Source organism: Coregonus lavaretus (assembly GCF_964263955.1).
Source record: "Coregonus lavaretus genome assembly, chromosome: 9".
In the NCBI taxonomy this organism is placed as follows: domain Eukaryota; kingdom Metazoa; phylum Chordata; class Actinopteri; order Salmoniformes; family Salmonidae; genus Coregonus; species Coregonus lavaretus.
Window position 1 is genome coordinate 21,081,387 of NC_139996.1, and position 20,139 is coordinate 21,101,525.

A 20,139-nucleotide genomic window follows, 5' to 3' on the forward strand; every position below is an offset into this window, starting at 1 on the left:
AGGGCTTTAAATGGTCTCTCAGTCCAGTTCTGAAGCCTACACAAACATGGGGAAGACTTCAGATTTGACAGCTGTCCAAAAGGCGACCATCGACACATTGCACAAGGAGGGAAAGACACAAAAGGTTATTGCAGAAGAGGCTGGCTGTTCTCAGAGCTCTGTGTCCAAACACATTAATAGAGAGGCAAAGGGAAGGAAAAACTGTGGTCAGAAAAAGTGTACAAGCGATAGGGATCACCGCGCCCTAGTCAAGATTGTGAAAAAAAAACCATTCAAAAATGTGGGGGAGATTCACAAGGAGTGGACAGCTGCTGGAGTCAGGGCTTCAAGATCCACCACCAAGAGACGCTTGAAAGACATGGGTTTCAACTGCCGCATACCTCGTGTCAAGCCACTGTTGACCAAGAAACAGCGCGAAAAGCGTCTCACCTGGGCTAAGGAAAAAAAGAGCTGGACTGCTGCTGAGTGGTCTAAAGTCATGTTTTCTGACGAAAGCAAATTTTGCATTTCCTTTGGAAATCGAGGTCCCAGAGTCTGGAGGAAGACAGGAGAGGCACAGGATCCACGTTGCCTGAAGTCTAGTGTAAAGTTTCCACCATCAGTGATGGTTTGGGGTGCCATGTCATCTGCTGGTGTCGGTCCACTCTGTTTCCTGAGATCAAGGGTCAACGCAGCCGTCTACCAGCAAGTTTTAGAGCACTTCATGCTTCCTGCTGCTGACCTGCTCTATGGAGATGGAGATTTCAGGTTCCAACAGGACTTGGCGCCTGCACACAGCGCAAAATCTACCCGTGCCTGGTTTACGGACCATGGTATTTCTGTTCTAAATTGGCCAGCCAACTCCCCTGACCTTAGCCCCATAGAAAATCTGTGGGGTATTGTGAAAAGGAAGATGCAGAATGCCAGACCCAACAACGCAGAAGAGTTGAAGGCCACTATCAGAGCAACCTGGGCTCTCATAACACCTGAGCAGTGCCAGAAACTCATCGACTCCATGCCACGCCGCATTAATGCAGTAATTGAGGCAAAAGGAGCTCCAACCAAGTATTGAGTATTGTACATGCTCATATTTTTCATTTTCATACTTTTCAGTTGGCCAACATTTCTAAAAAATCCCTTTTTTGTATTAGCCTTAAGTAATATTCTAATTTTGTGACACACGGAATTTTGGATTTTCATTTGTTGCCACTTCAAATCATCAAAATTAAATTAAATAAACATTTGAATGCATCAGTCTGTGTGCAATGAATAAATATAATGTACAAGTTACACCTTTTGAATGCAATTACTGAAATAAATCAAGTTTTTCAAAATATTCTAATTTACTGACTTTTACCTGTATATATCTCCCTAGCGTATTACATCATTTATGCAGCAGCATGCAAGACAATTTTGGACTCACCGTTGTTGTGCTGTGCTCACTTGAACAGGAAGGTGGCATGGCGGTCCTTCTTGTGGGCAAAGTTTGTCAACAAAGTATGTCATTCTATGGGATTTATGGTGCTTTCAAGACAAACAAGGTCAAATCATGACGTTGGTGATCTTCAGGTCGGAGCTCTAGAAAGTGGTCAGAGTTCCTGACTTGGAATTCTGAGTTGGATGACCGTTCAAAACGTATTTTCCCAGTCGGAGCTGCATAACCGCCGTACCAGGCGGTTATGCAGCCCGACAGGTGCATCTGTAGTAGTTTGTGAGGGTCTTGAGAGCCATGCAGAATTTCTTCAGCCGCCTGAGGTTGCAGAGGCACTGTTGCGCCTTCACCACAGTGTCGGTGTGGTGAGACCATTTCAGGTCCTTAGTGATGTGCAGGCCTAGGAACTTGAAGCTTTTGACCCTATCCACTGCGGCCCCGTCGATGAGGTTGGCGCTCCCTCAGTCTCCTGTAGTCCATGATAAGCTTCTTTGTTTTGTTGACGTTGAGGGAGAGGTTATTTTCCTGGCACCACTCCGCAAGGGCTCTAACCTCCTGCCTGTAGGCCGTCTCGTCGTTGTTTGTAATCAGGCCTACCACTGTCGTGTCGTCAGCAAACTTGATGATTGCGTTGGAGTCATGTGTGGCCACGCAGTCATGGGTGAACAGGGAGTATAGGAGGGGGCTGAGCACACACCCCTGGGGGGCACCTTTGTGGAGAATCAGCGTGGCGGAGGCGTTGTTGCCTAACCTCACCACCTGGGGGCGGCCCGTCAGGAAATTTGTATTTATTAAGAATCCCCATTAGCTGGTGCCAAGGCAAAATATGAAATTTCATAACACATTGTGTGCTCATCAAATGAAACTACAAAGTTTATTTAAGCATCCGAATAGACATCAAAACTTTATAAATTGAATCAGACACAATATTGTGTATTTCTAGGACATGAAGAAGTCAGCTGGCAAGGACAGAAAGAAACAAAGGGCCAAGAGTAAAGGTTAAGAGAGATTTTTATTTTACATAAAAAAGGGTGCAAACTTGATTTTCCCTTTAAGTTTGGAGGGAATAAAAAGTCAGATTTCTGAAAGGTCCCATGACACATTTCACTTGAGGCCTCTGGGGGTAGGGGAGGGGGAGTATGCATTTTAAGACAGAAAGAGCCTAGACCTTGTTTCTTTCTGTAACTTAAAAAAAAGGAATTCAATAACCTGAAAAATAAATAAAGGGGTTCTTCATGATTGGAGCCCTTAACCAGGTTAAAGGATTCAAATACATTTTGAAGTAACATTCATATTTCAACACAATAATATTCATAATACAATTTCAAGACTTGACTCTTATATTCATAGCTTTGAAACTATTACCAGAACAGGCGACAGCTTTGAAGAGGGAGAAAATAAAAACGGTTTGAGAAAATAGACTCCCATTTGAACATAAAAACAAATCATCAACTTTACATAATTTACAACTGAAAATAATCAGTACAATATTGCAGTCTTGTCTCTAACCACTGGAGGTCTACAGTATATAAGCAACTCTGACCGTAATGTCGGAAAAAGTATTTACCTCACTTGAGCAGTCTTTGCAGCTTGTGGCCTACACATTTCTGTGGACAAATGCAAGCAACCGTCGATAAATGGTCTCTCCAACACTGAGGAAGTGGAGATTGTCTGGAATGACAGTGAAAATGAAAAAGAAACCAGCAACGATGAAAATGGACATTAAGGCCCTGATGGACCTGTTTCATTCAAGCAAGATAGTATTCTTTAAATATACAAAGCATATCAGTACAATAACATTGTGCTTAAAGCTAATGAGAAACCTCAGGTTGAATTAATCTACCCCTAGATGCAGAAGGCATGACGAGGACACAACTGGTCAAAGCCATCTGACTCAGTGTCGTCTTCTAGTTGCTGATGGAGAGGGTACAAAGCCCCCCCTGTAGCATCTAGATCATTTAGAGGTGACTGTACATGTGTACATGTTGCACAAACTGTGGCAAATCATTTCAAGTATGTATTAAAGTAAGTGGTTCCATTAATAAAAAGGAAGAACCATGACAAGAAAACAAGGATGCCAAAACAATAACTTTGGTTGTTGGAATCAAGCAAGACAAGCAGGTCAAGAATACTTGATGAAAGAAACGATCATCTGTAATCATAAGCAATATTACTATAGTAGAAGCCTCATGAATTCTTAGTCACCTAAATGCTCTAAAGCAAAATAACACATATTTTAATGGAATGTCAGAAATATGTAACCATAACAATTCTGAGATGGTATGGTTGTTACACAAGCACGGCCTGGGAAGATTGCAGGTAAGCAATAACACGGCAAAAAACAAAAACAAACAATATTTCTGAATAGTTTCTCCAAAAGCACTTGCAATGATCCAGCTAACCCACCAAATGCCAGTGTCTAAAATGGCACCACCTTAAGAGCAGAGAATAGGCCTCATGTCTACAACACGATAACATTTCAGCACCCTTGGCACCAGAGGAAGGTTAGAGGTCAAAAAGCTGGCACTGGGGAGCAAAGACTGAGGAGAGAGAACAAAAAGTGTGTGTGTGTGTGTGTGTGTGTGTTAGAGACAGTAATGGCTTTTCTTTGAGGTATACATATTCATAGTCAGCGCATCCTGATACAGTGAGTGACATCTCAAACAAACCCTGCCATCGGAGGGGGTTGTGTTGACATATCATGGAGCAATAGGTATGTACAGCGTCAAAATGACCCACAGTGGGATCAGAAGGCTGCATGGGCAAATATAGAAATATATACTGCCATCAGGGGGCGTGTGGGACTCCAGTGAATAAGCCAGTGAAAGTCCCCTGGTCTTCACTAGTTACCCTAGCCACAAAGTCATAAACACCCCTACTTCTACAATTTATCTTCTTAAAATGTAATTTTAAACGTAACCACACTGCTAATCCTATGCCTAACACTAACCTTAAATGAAGACCAAAAGCACTTTTTATTTTCATGCATTTTTACAATATGGCTGTGGTAACTATACGTCCTCTGAAGAAACCCTGGGGTCAGCACCTCCATGCTGTACCAGTGTCATAGAAAGTCAAAAGGCCCGGGATGAATACTGTCCTTTCTCTCTTCCATCAAGTAATAACTGCTTAGACAGGTGAAAGCCATAAGGGAAAAGCCATTTCTTTCAACTGTCACGTTAGATCAGTAATTACTTCAAGGAAGGGAGGAAGCCACCAAAAACAACGAGGTGAATGAGGAAGAAAGGGAGAGAGCGAGAGAAGGAGAGATATCACATGACAGAACAGCCTAAGCCTTTTACCCACTTCACAATTATCCTGGTGTGGTCAGCAGTGATGTCTAAAAGTCTAAATGACAGGTGGGTGGAATCAACTGACCAATCCATGAATAAAGAAGATCAGTCACACGCACATAATTTAGTCCGACAATGGCATGAGTAAATCCTGACATTCCACTATTTGACTAAGACTCGTCCCACATCTTTCAATTCAAGTACATTAGAAATAATTTAAACTGCTGAGATACTTACTCAAGACATACACGTTCAAGGAAGAATACGACATCTGCACACAGCACAAAAAACACTGCTTTGTTACTCAAAAATATACATAGCTTTTGTTTGTCCATCCCTATAAAAGGCAGCTAGGGAGCTGACTCCAAAGATAAAAACATATCATAGCAAAGACCAAAGTCCTCTCACACACCAGGTGGCATCACTCAAACATTTGTGTTTTTAACTTGGCAGCCTGCCAAAAGAAAATATAGTGAAAATAACTAAACACACTGTGCTTCGGGAACAAGCCTGTGTGTCGGTCTGTGTACAAGGGAGTTATTCAATAGAAGCATAAGGAAAGTGACAATTCCTCCAGCCTTGCCTCAAAGCCACTGAGTTCTTTCCACCGTTTCCATAATACACAAGTGAAACCGTGGAGGTATCTAGATGGTAGAGCGCGAGACTGGCATTCTAACTGCAGTCAACAGTAGGTACAAAATAAGTAGTGCACTCAATCACTGTTTAAATGCTTTGCCCCATGAAAAAGCAAGGTCATTCAATGATTAAAAAAAGACAAATTACAGGACATCACACATTTTCGGTTCACAAAACAAAATAAATCGATAACAGACAAGATAACCGTTCAGGAGTAAACACTGAGGTTTACCAAGAGAGTAGAATATTATTGTAAAATGTAGCATTTCACAACCTCAAATGTTTTGAGTGCAGAGGAACACAAATAAGCATATCTGAAGGATAAAAAAAGGCCCCTCACTTCCTTTCACTCTGATGACATTACAGAGGAAACAAATGAGGTTCCTATATTTGAAATCTTCAAATTCTGCTTTCTCAACCTTGTCTGCGCTAAAATTGATTTAAAAAGTGAGAGAGACCACAGTATCATCTCCTAAAATGCAACCATTTCCACAGGCTAAATAATGATGACCTCTAAGGGGCATTGAGGCAGCTGTATAGTCTCCGTCTCTTCAGCTTCCATTTCTTAAGTCCAGGTCTTGAACGTCCACACCGCAGCACAGCTCCATTTTTTGTTCTAGCCCAGCAAACACACCTGATTCAAAAATAATACTCAACTAATCATTAAGCCTGTAATTAGTTGATTCAGGTGTGTTCGGGCTGGGCTAGAACAAAAATATGCAACACCAGATGGTACCCCAGGAATACAGTTGAGAAACACTGCTCTATAGGAACCAGACTTGTCAGCATGTCTTCTTATTGGCTGTTATGTTGTTGCAGTGAACAGATGCCTATCCTGATAGGCCCTGCGGAGAGGTGGTCTGATTAAGGCATTACATGGTAAGGCCAGCAGGGGGAGCAGTAGCATCTAAGTCAATATGAGAGCAAAGTCTGTTCTCCTTGTCCCAGATTCAGTACACAAACAGACAGACTGGAAGTAGAAGCCGCCCTAAAGTGTACATCTGGGATCAGTTCACTCTATGCCAATCCTAGCTTTAAACATTGGGAGGTAAAAAAGCTAAAACTGACCTTGGATCAGCATTTGGAAGCAACTTTTCCTTCATCCACACAGACACAGAAACAAAGCTAGGTGTTTGTGGATAAGAGGGCCCAGTTTACCGGTACGTGCAATGTTACCAAAAGCAATGCGAAATGCAACTCATAACGGATCTATTGGCGATACAATTGGCCTGAAATTGAAAAGCTGAAAAGGTTTGAGTGGGTAATAACGACCAGTGCGTCAAACACAGGGATATAGAATACAAATCATTTTCAGAGTTAAATCTCAATCTGGTAACATAATAGGTCCTCTGTCACTCACTAACCGCTGTGTAACATTTTTCTTGCATATAATTTTAATTAGCACATTAATTGTTTAACACAAATATGGAGGCAGCAGGCAAATTTAGTGACTGTTGTGAGGTGATTTGGTACTCATCAGGTTTCTTTCTGGCAAGGATGCATTAGGAAAGTGCTTCTCTTTCGGTGTTCCCTCCTTTTCTACCGTTTATTTTTGCTTTGACTACTTATGCCCAATCCCAAATCAACCTGCAGACCCTTCTTGATGGACCCTTATAGATTTGAAAGAACTGGATGCATGTTGAACTGGACACTCCACCTAGCTAACCAGAAGCAAAAGGTGGGACTATTAACCTATTGCTTACACCTGTGGCATCTTTGCAGATCTACAAGGGGCCATGGAGAGGTGTCTAGGGTTGGAGCAAGAGGTTACTTTAGGACTAGGTAGCATTATCTATAATGACTCCTTCACTTGTAAGACAGTCAAACACGGCTGAGTGGGAGGGGCTTGCTGGAATATGAACCAATTAGCCATTAGGATACATTCACACATTCAAACAAACATCCACACCTACAGTACCAGTCAAAAGTTTGGACACACCTACTCATTCAAGGGTTTTTCTCAATTTTTACTATTTTCTACATTGTAGAATAATAGTGAAGACATCATGTAGTAACCAAAAGAAAGTGTTAAACAAATAAAAATATATTTTATATTTAAGATTCTTCACCCTTTGCCTTGATGACAGCTTTGCACACTCTTGACATTCTCTCAACCAGCTTCATGAGGTAGTCACCTGGAATGCATTTCAATTAACAGGTGTGCCTTGTTAAAAGTTCATTTGTGGAATTTCTTTCCTTCTTAATGCGTTTGAGCCAATCAGTTGTGTTGTGACAAGGTAGAGGTGGTATACAGAAGATAGCCCTATTTGGTAAAAGACCCAGTCCATATTATGGCAAGAATAGCTCAAATAAGCAAAGTGAAATGACAGTCCATCTTTACTTTAAAACATGAAGGTCAGTCAATCCGGATTATTTCAAAAACGTTGAACGTTTCTTCAAGTGCAGTCGCAAAAACCATCAAGCGCTATGATGAAACTGGCTCTCATGAGGACCGCCACAGGAAAGGAAGATCCAGAGTTACCTCTGCTGCAGAGGATAAGTTCATTAGAGTTACCAGCCTCAGAAATTGCAGCCCAAATAAATGCTTCACAGAGTCCAAGTAACAGACACATCTCAACATCAACTGTTCAGAGGAGTGAGTGAATCAGGCCTTCATGGTCAAATTGCTGCAAAGAAATCACTACTAAAGGACACCAATAAGAAGAAGAGACTTGCTTGGGCCAAGAAACAATGGACATTAGACCGGTTGATATCTGTCCTTTGGTATGATAAGTCCAAATTTGAGATTTTTGGTTTCAACCGCCGTGTCTTTGTGAGACGCAGAGTAGGTGAACGGATTATCTCTCCATGTATGGTTCCCACCGTGAAGCATGGAGGAGGTGTGATGGTGCTTTGCTGGTGAAACTGTCAGTGATTTATTTAGAATTCAAAGCACACTTAACCAGCATGGCTACCACAGCATTCTGCAGTGATACGCCATCCCATCTGGTTTGCGCTTAGTGGGACTATCTTTTGTTTTTCAACAGGACAATGACACAACACATCTCCAGGCTGTGTAAGGGCTATTTGACCAACTCAATTGAGATGAGTTGGACCGCAGCGTGAAGGAAACGCAGCCAACAAGTGCTCATCATATGTGGGAACTCCTTCAAGACTGTTGGAAAAGCATTCCAGGTGAAGCTGGTTGAGAGAATGCCAAGAGTGTGCAAAGCTGTCATCAAGGCCAAGGGTGGCTACTTTGAAGAATCTCAAATATAAAATATATGTTTTGGTTACTACATGATTCCATATGTGTTATTTCATAGTTTTGATGTCTTCACTATTATTCTACAATGTAGAAAATAGTGAAAATAAAGAAAAAACCCTTGAATGAGTAGGTGTGTCCAAACTTTTGACTGGTACTGTATGTATGTACAGACATAAATATGCATGGACAAAAAGCAAAGAAAGGGACAGCTTAAGACCGGCTTTTACTGTGGATGGGAGTGGGTTTGGTGAGAGAGAAAGAGAAGAGAGACGCGAGAAAGAAAGAAAAAGTTGGTTGGGGTCTATAGACTGGTCTCCTCACGCCCGCAAAGAGAAAGGGAGGGAGGAAGACTTGACTTTTGATCTACACTTGAGCAAAAGAAAGAAAAAAAACTGGGGCAGATGAAGAGATGTCCTCAGGCATCGTCTGGTATCCAGAGGAAAGGTCCAAGGTCAAATTTAGTCATTCATCCATTCAGTCACCAAGAGGGAAAGAAAAGAAAGGTCTTCATGTGTATAGTAGTTCCAGGTCTTTTAATAACAAGTCTCTCTCACAACTCCCTCCCAGAAATGTCCTTTCATTAGTTTCCTTAAAACCAAACCCGCTCAGCGACACCGGACAGGGTAGCAGGAGCTCATTTCTGCCGTGGAGTGTTCTTCTTCCGTTTTCGCTTGAAGAAGCAACAGCACCTGAAGAGAAAGGATAAGAGATAGAAAAGGAAAGTTCCTTGGCAATCTATTTCTCTCACTATTATGCTGCAATCACTCCAAACTCACTCACAACTTCAAATATATAATTAATACAAAATGCATGTGAACATTTAACAGTTATAAAAATGAGTGCGAGAGTGACGGTGAGAAGAGAGCGAGCATGTGATGGGGAGGGAATAAACTCAGACTGTATGCTACCCAGCTGGCTCAAAATATTTATGTAATGTTCTGCAATTAGATTGAACAAGGTTGCAGACTGGTAACTGTAGAACCAACGTTGCAGGTCTTTGTGAATCCCATACAAATGCCATCACACAAATCCGTTCTTGACGGATACAAGCACTGTGTGGTCTTGGCCTTAGTCTTTCCAGTTGAGCTACATAATCATACTTCAGCTCCTCTTAGTAGTGTGAAAAGGATATTAGTCACTCCATGTGGGAAGCCTCAAATTCAATATGAAAGTAACATTGTTATTTGTTTAATGGAATTTCAAGAGTGAAGCCAAGAAACCAACAAAGTGCTGGATATGTTGTCTGGTGCTAGTCTGGTGGTATTAGTTTAGTGCTAGTCTGGTCCACTCCCTTTGAATGGCTGATGTGCATGGGAGTGGGACTCACCACAGGTTGAGCATTTTCACGCAGCTACAGAGAGAGTGTGAGGAGAAAAGACGTATATTAATACTGTACAGAGATAGAGACAAGGACACAGGATAGTCCTGTGCAAAGTAGAACCGCACGCACACATGCACACACAGATACACTAACACACACAGGTAAGAGAAGACAAAACTTTGTCTGGGCAAAGTGGGGGAAAGGACAATTATCGCAGTTCATACAAGGGAAACAAATAAAAGAAAGATACAGTGAGGGAAAAAAGTATTTGATCCCCTGCTGATTTTGTATGTTTGCCCACTGACAAAGAAATTATCAGTCTATAATTTTAATGGTAGGTTTATTTGAACAGTGAGAGACAGAATAACAACAAAAAAATCCAGAAAAACGCATGTCAAAAATGTTATAAATTGATTTGCATTTTAATGAGGGAAATAAGTATTTGACCCCCTCTCAATCAGAAAGATTTCTGGCTCCCAGGTGTCTTTTATACAGGTAACGAGCTGAGATTAGGAGCACACTCTTAAAGGGAGTGCTCCTAATCTCAGCTTGTTACCTGTATAAAAGACACCTGTCCACAGAAGCAATCAATCAATCAGATTCCAAACTCTCCACCATGGCCAAGACCAAAGAGCTCTCCAAGGATGTCAGGGACAAGATTGTAGACCTACACAAGGCTGGAATGGGCTACAAGACCATAGCCAAGCAGCTTGGTGAGAAGGTGACAACAGTTGGTGCGATTATTCGCAAATGGAAGAAACACAAAAGAACTGTCAATCTCCCTCGGCCTGGGGCTCCATGCAAGATCTCACCTCGTGGAGTTGCAATGATCATGAGAACGGTGAAGAATCAGCCCAGAACTACACGAGAGGATCTTGTCAATGATCTCAAGGCAGCTTGGACCATAGTCACCAAGAAAACAATTGGTAACACACTACGCCGTGAAGGACTGAAATCCTGCAGCGCCCGCAAGGTCCCCCTGCTCAAGAAAGCACATATACAGGGCCGTCTCAAGTTTGCCAATGAACATCTGAATGATTCAGAGGAGAACTGGGTGAAAGTGTTGTGGTCAGATGAGACCAAAATCGAGCTCTTTGGCATCAACTCAACTCGCCGTGTTTGGAGGAGGAGGAATGCTGCCTATGACTCCAAGAACACCATCCCCACCGTCAAACATGGAGGTGGAAACATTATGCTTTGGGGGTGTTTTTCTGCTAAGGGGACAGGACAACTTCACCGCATCAATGGGACGATGGACAGGGTCATGTACCATCAAATCTTGGGTGAGAACCTCCTTCCCTCAGCCAGGGCATTGAAAATGGGTCGTGGATGGGTATTCCAGCATGACAATGACCCCAAAACACACGGCCAAGGCAACAAAGGAGTGGCTCAAGAAGAAGCACAATAAGGTCCTGGAGTGGCCTAGCCAGTCTCCAGACGTTAATCCCATAGAAAATCTGTGGAGGGAGCTGAAGGTTCGAGTTGCCAAACGTCAGGCTCGAAACCTTAATGACTTGGAGAAGATCTGCAAAGAGGAGTGGGACAAAATCCCTCCTGAGATGTGTACAAACCTGGTGGCCAACTACAAGAAACGTCTGACCTCTGTGATTGCCAAGAAGGGTTTTGCCACCAAGTATTAAGTCATGTTTTGCAGAGGGGTCAAATACTTATTTCCCTCATTAAAATGCAAATCAATTTATAACATTTTTGACATGCGTTTTTCTGGATTTTTTTATTGTTATTCTGTCTCTCACTGTTCAAATAAACCTACCATTAAAATTATAGACTGATCATGTCTTTGTCAGTGGGCAAACGTACAAAATCAGCAGGGGATCAAATACTTTTTTCCCTCACTGTAGAAAGGTGAATGAGAGAGCACCTACAGTATACAAGGAGGGGAAGTTTGTTCTTTTTTTGTTTTAGCTAGATGGTATATTTTCAGATAATCTTAATAACTTTGCCCCACATATCATCATTGAAACTAACTGAACCAAAATATGGATTTGTTGCAGATTATCAGTTTACCACCCAGTCCCAACTGGTTCCATCCACAAGAGACAACTTTGCTTGGACATGATTTTATCCCAGCTCAAGCAGTTTGATTTCTTGTATCTAATACGCTTCACGGTGCTTCAAACTGGTTGGGATTGGACAGTTAGTCAGTCTCATGGACTGAGCAAGAGTATTAGTAAAGAAATTACCCAAAATACCACTTGCTGTCATAAATGGTCTTCCAATACATTTCTTCAATGTCTTCACTGAAATGTTGAACCACTCCCTGACCCAGTCTGTAATACCTACACGTTTCAAGCAGACCATTATAGTCCCTGTGCCCAAGAACACCAAGGTAACCTGTCTAAATGACTATTGCCCCGTAGGACTCATATCTGTAGCCATTAAATGCTTTGAAAGCCTGGTCATGGCTTTCATCTGAAACTGGATCCTAGACTGCATGACGGGACGCACCCAGGTGGTGAGGGTAGGCAACAACACATCCGCCATGCTGACCCTCAACACAGGGGCCCCTCAAGGGTGCGTGCTTAGTCCCTTCCTGTACTCCCTGTTCACCCACGACTGCGTGGCCACGCACGACTCCATTACCATCATTAAGTTTGCCGATGACACGACGGTGGTAGGCCTGATCACCACCGACGATAAGACAGCCTATAGGAATGTCAGAGACCTGGCAGTGTGGTGCCAGGACAACAACCTCTTCCTCAACGTCAGCAAGACAAAGGAGCTGATTGTGGACTACAGGAAAAGGAGGGCAGAGCATGCCCCCATTCACATCGACAGGGCTGAAATGGAGCGAGTTGAGAGCTTCACGTTCCTTGGTGTCCACATCACTAAGGATCTATCATGGTCCAAACACACCAACGCAGTCGTGAAGAGTGCACGACAACACCTCCTCCCCCTCAGGAGGCTGAAAAGATTTGGCACGGTAAGCGGTACTGATGCACCAAGTCTGGAACCAACAGCACCCTCAACAGCTTTTACCCCAAGCCATAAGACTGCTAGAGTTAGTTAAATAGTTAACCAAATAGCTAACCAGACTATCAGCATTGACACTTTTGGCACAAACTTTTTTTCACTCATCACATATGCTGCTGCTATCGATTAATATCTGTCCTAGTTATATGTACATTTCTACCTCAATTACCTCGTACCCGTGCACATCGACCCGGTACGGGTACCCCTTGTATATAGCCACGTTATCGTTACTCATTGTGTATCTACATCGACCAAAAATATAAACGCAACATGTAAAGCCGAAATAAAACATCCCAGAAATGTTCCATACACACAAAAAAGTATCTCTAAAATGTTGTGCACAAATTTGTTTGTGTGCAGTTTTGTCACAACAAAATGCCACAAATGTTTCAAGTTGCGAGAGCGTGCAAATGACATGCTAACTGCAGGAATGTCCACCAGAGCTGTTGCCAGATAAGTTAATGTTAATTTCTCTACCATAATCCACCTCCGTCGTCTTTTTAGAGAATTTGGCAGTACGTCCAACCGGCCTCAACTGCAGACCACGTGTATGGCGTCGTGTGGGTGAGCAGTTTGCTGATGTCAAAGTTGTGAACAGAGGGACCCATGGTGGCGGTGGGGTTATGGTATGGGCAGGCATAAGCTACGGACAACGAACACAATTGCATTTTATCGATGGCAATTTGAATGCATAGAGAAACTGTGACAAGATCCTGAGGCCCGTTGTCGTCCCATTCATCCACCGCCATCACCTCATGTTTCAGCATGATAATGCACGGCCCCATGTCGCAAGGACCTGTATACAATTCCTGGAAGCTGAAAATGTCCCAGTTCTTCCATGGCCTGCATACTCACCAGACATGTCACCCATTGAGCATGTTTGGGATGCTCTGGATCGACGTGGGACAACATTCCACAATCAACAGCCTGATCAACTCTATGCGAAAGAGATGTGTCGCGCTGCATGAGGTAAATGGTGGTCATACCAGATAGTGACTACTTTTCTGATCCTACTTTTAAAAAAGGTATCTGTGACCAACAGATGCATACCTGTATTCCCAGTCATGTGAAATCCATAGATTAGGGCCGAATGAATTTACTTCAATTGACTGTTTTCCTTATTTGAACTGTAACTCAGTAAAATTGTAGAAATTGTTGCATGTTGCATTTATATTTTTGTTCAGCATATTATTCTGTGTTTTACTTTTCTATTATTTATATTTTCTTTCTCTCTGCATTGTTGGGAACGGCCCTTAAGTAAGCATTTCACTGTTAGTCCACACCTGTTCTTTACGAAGCATGTGACAAATAAAATGTGATTTGAATAAAACTAAAAAACTAAGCGCTATTGAAAGGGACAGATCAAATCAAATCCAACTGTATTTGTCACATGCGCAGAATACAACAGGTGTGTAGACCTTACAGTGAAATGCTTACTTACAAGCCCTTAACCAACAATGCAGTTTTAAGAAAAATACGTGTTAAGTAAAAAATAAAATATCAAATAAAAAGAAATAACAAATAATTAAAGAGCAGCAGTAAAATAACAGTAGCGAGGCTATATACAGGGGGTACCGGTACAGAGTCAATGTGCGGGGGCACAGGTTAGTCGAGGTAATTGAGGTAATATGTACATGTAGGTAGAGTTGATATGGTAGAGATGACCAAGCAAAGATGGAGAGAGAGAGAGACAGAGAGCGAGAGAGCTAGCTACGACAGAAGAAAAAGCGCCAGAAACGTACTTGGCCTCTTCCACCACCTCCACTTCGGCCTGCGCTGTGATAGGTGCGTTGGAGTGGGCCGTCATTGGGTCATCGGCGTTCAGCTCCCCATTGGTGGAGCTGACCACCTGAGGCACATGGGAAAAAGGTCATATCAGTCATGCAAAAATACAGATAATTCTGTTAGGATGACTAAAACAGAAAAATACAAAATGCCAACGTTGACATCTGCATCGCAAGGTTAACAAAACACTGTCATGATCATACTATAGCCCAAAGTGTCTTGTGACAACCGACTTAACACTGTCACATAAAACTGTTACTCACGTATGCATGTTGGCTAGGTCTACAGCTAGCTAACTCAATTTTGTATTAGTTCATTTTTTTTAAATATTATTTTCCAAATTTTTCTCCCCCACACAAAATACAAACATACACATACGAACAACTTACAGACGCACACAAACAACAACTACATCTCCTCTGCCCAGACCTGCATGCTCACACCTCCATCCCTAGTGCCTGCATTATTGTTTGCCACTTGGCCTTAAATTGTACCAATTTGGTTTTCCTCGGTCGCCCATGCTATTCAATATTTCAATAATAAATTATTTGATTTTTCCATTGTGTTATTGATGGCGGATTAATTGATTTCCACGTTTTTATACATTTTCTCAAGATGAATGATGAGAAGAGAATCGTCCAGTCCATTGGGTCTCACTACACTCCAATATGCCATGTCTTTCAATATGCAGACAGATGGATTAAAATTAAGTTTACATTGTAATACTTCTGACAGCCAACTTTCTAGCTCCACCCATACATTTTGGACTTCATAACATTCCCAGAAAGCATGGATTATTGAATCATTGTTAGTTTTACACTTCAGACATGACTCTGCCGTTGTGCTGTAGAATTTGTGAATTTATTCACTTGTATAATAAATTCTATACATGAGTTTATACTGGATTAAGCATACATTTTCATTAACTGTAATTTCATTAGTTATGCACCAACTTTCCCTCCATCTTGTGGCAATATCAGTTCCTTTTAAGTCTTGGTTCAAATAGTTTATATTTTTTTCTAAGAGATTGTCAGTTGGATATGCTCTCTGCAAGGTTTTGTATGTCTTACCTATCATATGAAAATCATTTTCTGACTCAAATAAGATTCCCTCAAGGTTGCTCTGATGTCCAAAATATTTAAAATCGACATTTTGTGATATGTAACTTAAGTTGAATGTATTTCAAATTGGTCAGTCCAAAATTACTTTTTAATTCTGTCATTGGAATAAATGTCCTGTTACCAAATCATTTACGGTTTCTATGCCTTTAGTTTTTCCATGTGGACTAATTTATCGGTTAATTCTGAAAAGCTATCCTAGCCATCTTAACTACAACAAATAGTTTCAAGTTAGCATAATGCCAGTTTTCATAAGCGGTTATGATGACATCAGATCTGTAATGACTGCTTATGGCATCTCTCCCATTCGGTCACAAACATGACAGTAATATGTAGGCCCTCATGACAGAAACATCAACTAAAGTGAAGTTACCGATCTCCCTCCATACAGCTAAGCCATTTCCAGACATCCATGTGCGGAGTCATTTATGCGGCGCATTAGCCTTTACCTCTACTCCTTTACGCCCTGTCTCCCTTAATGGGAAAGGATCTTGTTCGAGTGTGAGTGAACGTGTGTCTGGTGGGCCTTGTGAACCTGTCTCTCCCGGTCTGCCTCTTTCTCAGACTAAATGTCTACATGCTGCTGTGTATAAGCTGGTCCCTCCCTGTCTTGAATCTCAGACGGAGTGTTTCCTTGCTGCTGAACACAGAAACACAACATGTTGAACAGCCTCAGCTGTTGATCATCATAACAGCATGTTGAACAGCTTCGCATACACAGTACAACATCTTATATCTTAAGGGCAAAGAGCGGGTGAAAGCAATGTGGCGAGGGTCCCACCTATGAAGAGTTTCTGCCATATTGCTTTAATATTTTCTGTCCCTTTGGATCTGTGGGCTAGAGGGCTATCAAGGACATAGGCAACGAAGCAGGTTTTTTGGTTTGGAAGCCAGCCACTAAGTAGTAGTTGGGTATCTCAGTGGTTGGTTGGTGTATACCTGCACAGAGCCCCCATGCCTGTCTGCGGCCAGGTGGGAGCTGCTCAGGTAGGAGGAGTTTGTCTGCTGGTGGGGCTGTGCATCCCATGCCCCTCTGCGGTCTGATACTGCCGTCTGGTTGGTTGGGGAGGCGGATGGGCAGAGCGAGATGTGGGTGGGCGGGGCAAGTGAGTGAGAGCGGCAGGCGCCGACAGGCCATGCAACGCAGGAAAACAAAACAAAGAAAAACAGAGGTGAGAGGCGTGGCGAAGCCGGCAATACGTGTAAGTAACTGAAAACAACCAGGTCAAAACAAAAAAAAGTATTGCAAAATCAATAGCTTTAACATTATAAATGTAAAGGTAGACTCAGCAAAATGACATTGCCACGAGCAGCATCGCCGAGATCGAGATGAGCGAGATGCAACACTTCGCTCTCACACAGTATCTGCGCATGTGCACGGGTTCGCTTCACGCGGTTACCGCGTGGTAGCCACGGGACCAAAACAGCAGAGAAGTAGAGCCTCACGTTTCAACACTCTTAGTTGTTGCAGAAATTGACCCACTATCTACTTCATATGGCTGAGTCTACCTTTACAATTGTATTTGTGATTTTAAAGCAAAACATTTTTAGACAGTTATAAGAAACCCTGTATGTATGTTTGCCATCATCTTTTTTTGTATTACCATATTTTATAACCCTGGTGGCTTTCCTAAGAGACTTGCATTGTTTCTTTGTCCTGGCTGCATTGATTGAGTAGTGTGGGCCAGCAAGCGCCACTTTATCCCCTCCTGTATCTCGTTCATCACTATTCCCCTGGACAGGACAGGTTGCACGTGACAGGACATTGAGGGATTAGCTGCTAATAAAGTTGTTGCAGGGGGCTTTGGCAGGGGACTTATGCAGTCTGGGAGCTTTCAACTGGGACTTACTGCGAGTTCATTTCAGATTGGTTGTCATGTCCTGTCCTGTATTGCGGGTCTGAAGTCCTGGCTCAATAAAACGACTCGTGCTTGGAGAGACTGATGGGGTGATATGGGTCGACTTATTCAAAACCAAGGACGTTTCCTTCATCACCCACTCTCATTTCTCTCCTCTTTTCTACCACTAGTTCTCTTCTTTAAGTCAACTCTGCCTTATTCACCTTCCATTGCTTTCCTCTTTCTTCATGTACCTAAATCCCCTCTTTATCTCAATTCCTTCCTCCGTCTCTCCATCTCGCTCTTACAATCCCTTTCTGGCACATACTGTAGCACCAATGGAGGCACAGGTGGGCTGTTGTTCAGTGCTGAAGCGCTGATTAGAGATTAGTCTGGGACTCCTGGGCGCAGCGCAACACACAATCAAGTAGCACCACTCTAGCTGCAGCCAATCGGATTTGAGACAAGCTTCCCTGCCTGTTGGGAGCAATAGCTGGAGGACTTCCAGCTGAGAAATTCATTTTGCGTCTCTCCATGCCTCTTTCCGGGTCGAACACAGCCAGGCAGAGGCAGACATGGACAAGGTATTTTGGTGCCAACAGCAACTCATCTAAAAGATCAGCTGAGACTGTTAGGTGCTCATTTCGACCTGAAAGCTCCTTTGCTTCGGTCTTTTTCCAAAAGCGGATATGCTGAGAAATATAATTTTTTACTAAACTGTTAGGATATCAAGCCATATAGCACCAACCCAACTGAAAAATGATTTGAGAGGAAAGCTTGAATTGCGTGGACCATAAGCAAAGCCACCCAGTTGGAAAAATAACTATATGGACTACTCTTTCTCCTCCAAATTGTACAAATGTAAATGGTGTTGGATTTACTGTAATGTAAACCGTAAAGCATATTGAGATCAAAGGTGATATATTTAGACAATCCCAAACCCATAATCATAAGTCATGCAACTCCATAGCATTGAAACTAATTCTAGGTCACTTATAAAATCATAAGGTGTTCAAGCAAGCAATACTTATTTGTTTTCCTTGTTGCTGGCAAGGTGGGGACCAACTCCATTTCAATCTCCTTCAATTTAGGAATTGGCTCTCCTATTGAGAAATTCCATGTCTAAATCAACTGACAGGAGTGGAAATTGAATTGACTAGAACCATGCAAAAACAATTCATGAGGATTTGTATATTCATGAATTTGTTGATTCCAGTTGATTTTCTTGAAATGATTGGCTTTTTCAGATGAACAGGCAGGGCTGAAGTGAACTGCTGAGTGAGACTACTGTGTTTACCTGGTTCCGTAGGGGTTGTTGCTGAGAGGGTCTGTCTCTGTTAGCGTTGCTCTCTCTCGTGATGGCAGATGCACCCGAGTCCACGTTGACAGACCCCACTGGAGTAGGCTGAGAGAAAGAGAGTGAGAGCGAGAGAGACTGACAGATAAACCAAAAGGCTCAAGGGTGGAAACTCGAGATCTGCTCAAGGAAACATTTTTACATTATGTATGCCTTTCACTTGTGTTTTAAATGTCTATTATACTTTTGATTTCCCAACTTTCCAGCTATGAACGGTATACAAAAAGTTATTATACCAAAACATACAGGACTGAACAGTTAGCAAGCTGCCGCTAATCAGCACATTTACTCTAGTGTCTTTCAACAGCTGCTATATGACTATTGTACGTGAGACTACACTTATGCTATTTAGCATGTGAACTCTAGCTACTCACAATCGGTCTGCCGTCCCAGTCGTAGGTGTAGTCAAAGGTGTATCCTTTGCGCTCAAGCAGCTCGGTGAACAGAGTCCTCAAATACTCGTAGTCGGGCTTCTCGAAGAAGTCCAACCGCCGCACGTAGCGCAGGTAGGTGGCCATCTCTTCTATAAGGGGACAACACGGTCAACATGGTTCAGGCAAAACAAGAGGCCCATCTAGTCATACCTGACAATAGATTGCACCAAGGAGCATGGAATTGCAGGTCCTTATTTATCAAAGTAGAATACGTTTTTTGTGTAACACAATTAATCCATTCCAACAGATGTTCCAACACCATCATTAAGTTTGCCGACGACACAACAGTGGTAGGCCTGATCACCGACAACCATGAGACAGCCTGGACGTGTGGTGCCAGGATAACAACCTCTCCCTCAATGTGATCAAGACAAAGGAAATTATTGTGGACCACAGGAAAAAGAGGACCGAGCACGCCCCCATTCTCATCGACGGGGCTGTAGTGGAGCAGGTTGAGAGCTTCAAGTTCCTTGGTGTCCACATCACCAACAAACTATCATGGTCCAAACATACCAAGACAGTCGTGAAGAGGGCACGACAAAGCCTATTCCCCCTCAGGAGACAGAAAAGATTTGGCATGGGTCCTCAGATCCTCAAAAAGTTCTACAGCTGCATAACCTATTTAATCTGTAGGCTAATAAACTGCATGTTTTCCCGAGTCGTAGTGGGAGGACCACACAACATATTGCTTGACTACTTCGATATGATGGTTATTATATCAACATTTGCACACAAAGGAGTTTCCAC

General features: G+C 42.5%; 1 protein-coding gene across 8 annotated transcripts in view; it reads right to left on the reverse strand.

Annotated features, from left to right (window-relative positions):
- Positions 1-2,404: 2,404 nt before the first annotated feature.
- The window catches only part of LOC311135475 (casein kinase I-like), a 60,079-nt gene continuing 42,344 nt past the window's right edge, over positions 2,405-20,139 (reverse strand). For 2 of the 8 annotated variants that reach the window (XM_084169451.1, XM_084169450.1), the window contains 6 exons: positions 19,333-19,481; positions 18,899-19,006; positions 16,703-16,816; positions 14,603-14,709; positions 9,876-9,899; positions 2,405-9,237 (listed from right to left, as the gene is read on the reverse strand). In XM_084169451.1, the coding sequence (XP_084025577.1) occupies positions 9,183-9,237; positions 9,876-9,899; positions 14,603-14,709; positions 16,703-16,816; positions 18,899-19,006; positions 19,333-19,481 (557 nt within the window). In that variant the 3' untranslated portion in view covers positions 2,405-9,182. Of the gene's footprint in view, positions 9,238-9,875; positions 9,900-11,705; positions 14,710-16,702; positions 16,817-18,898; positions 19,007-19,332; positions 19,482-20,139 lie in introns of those variants that run through there. The other 6 variants (XM_084169452.1, XM_084169453.1, XM_084169454.1 and 3 more) reach the window with 4 other exon arrangements.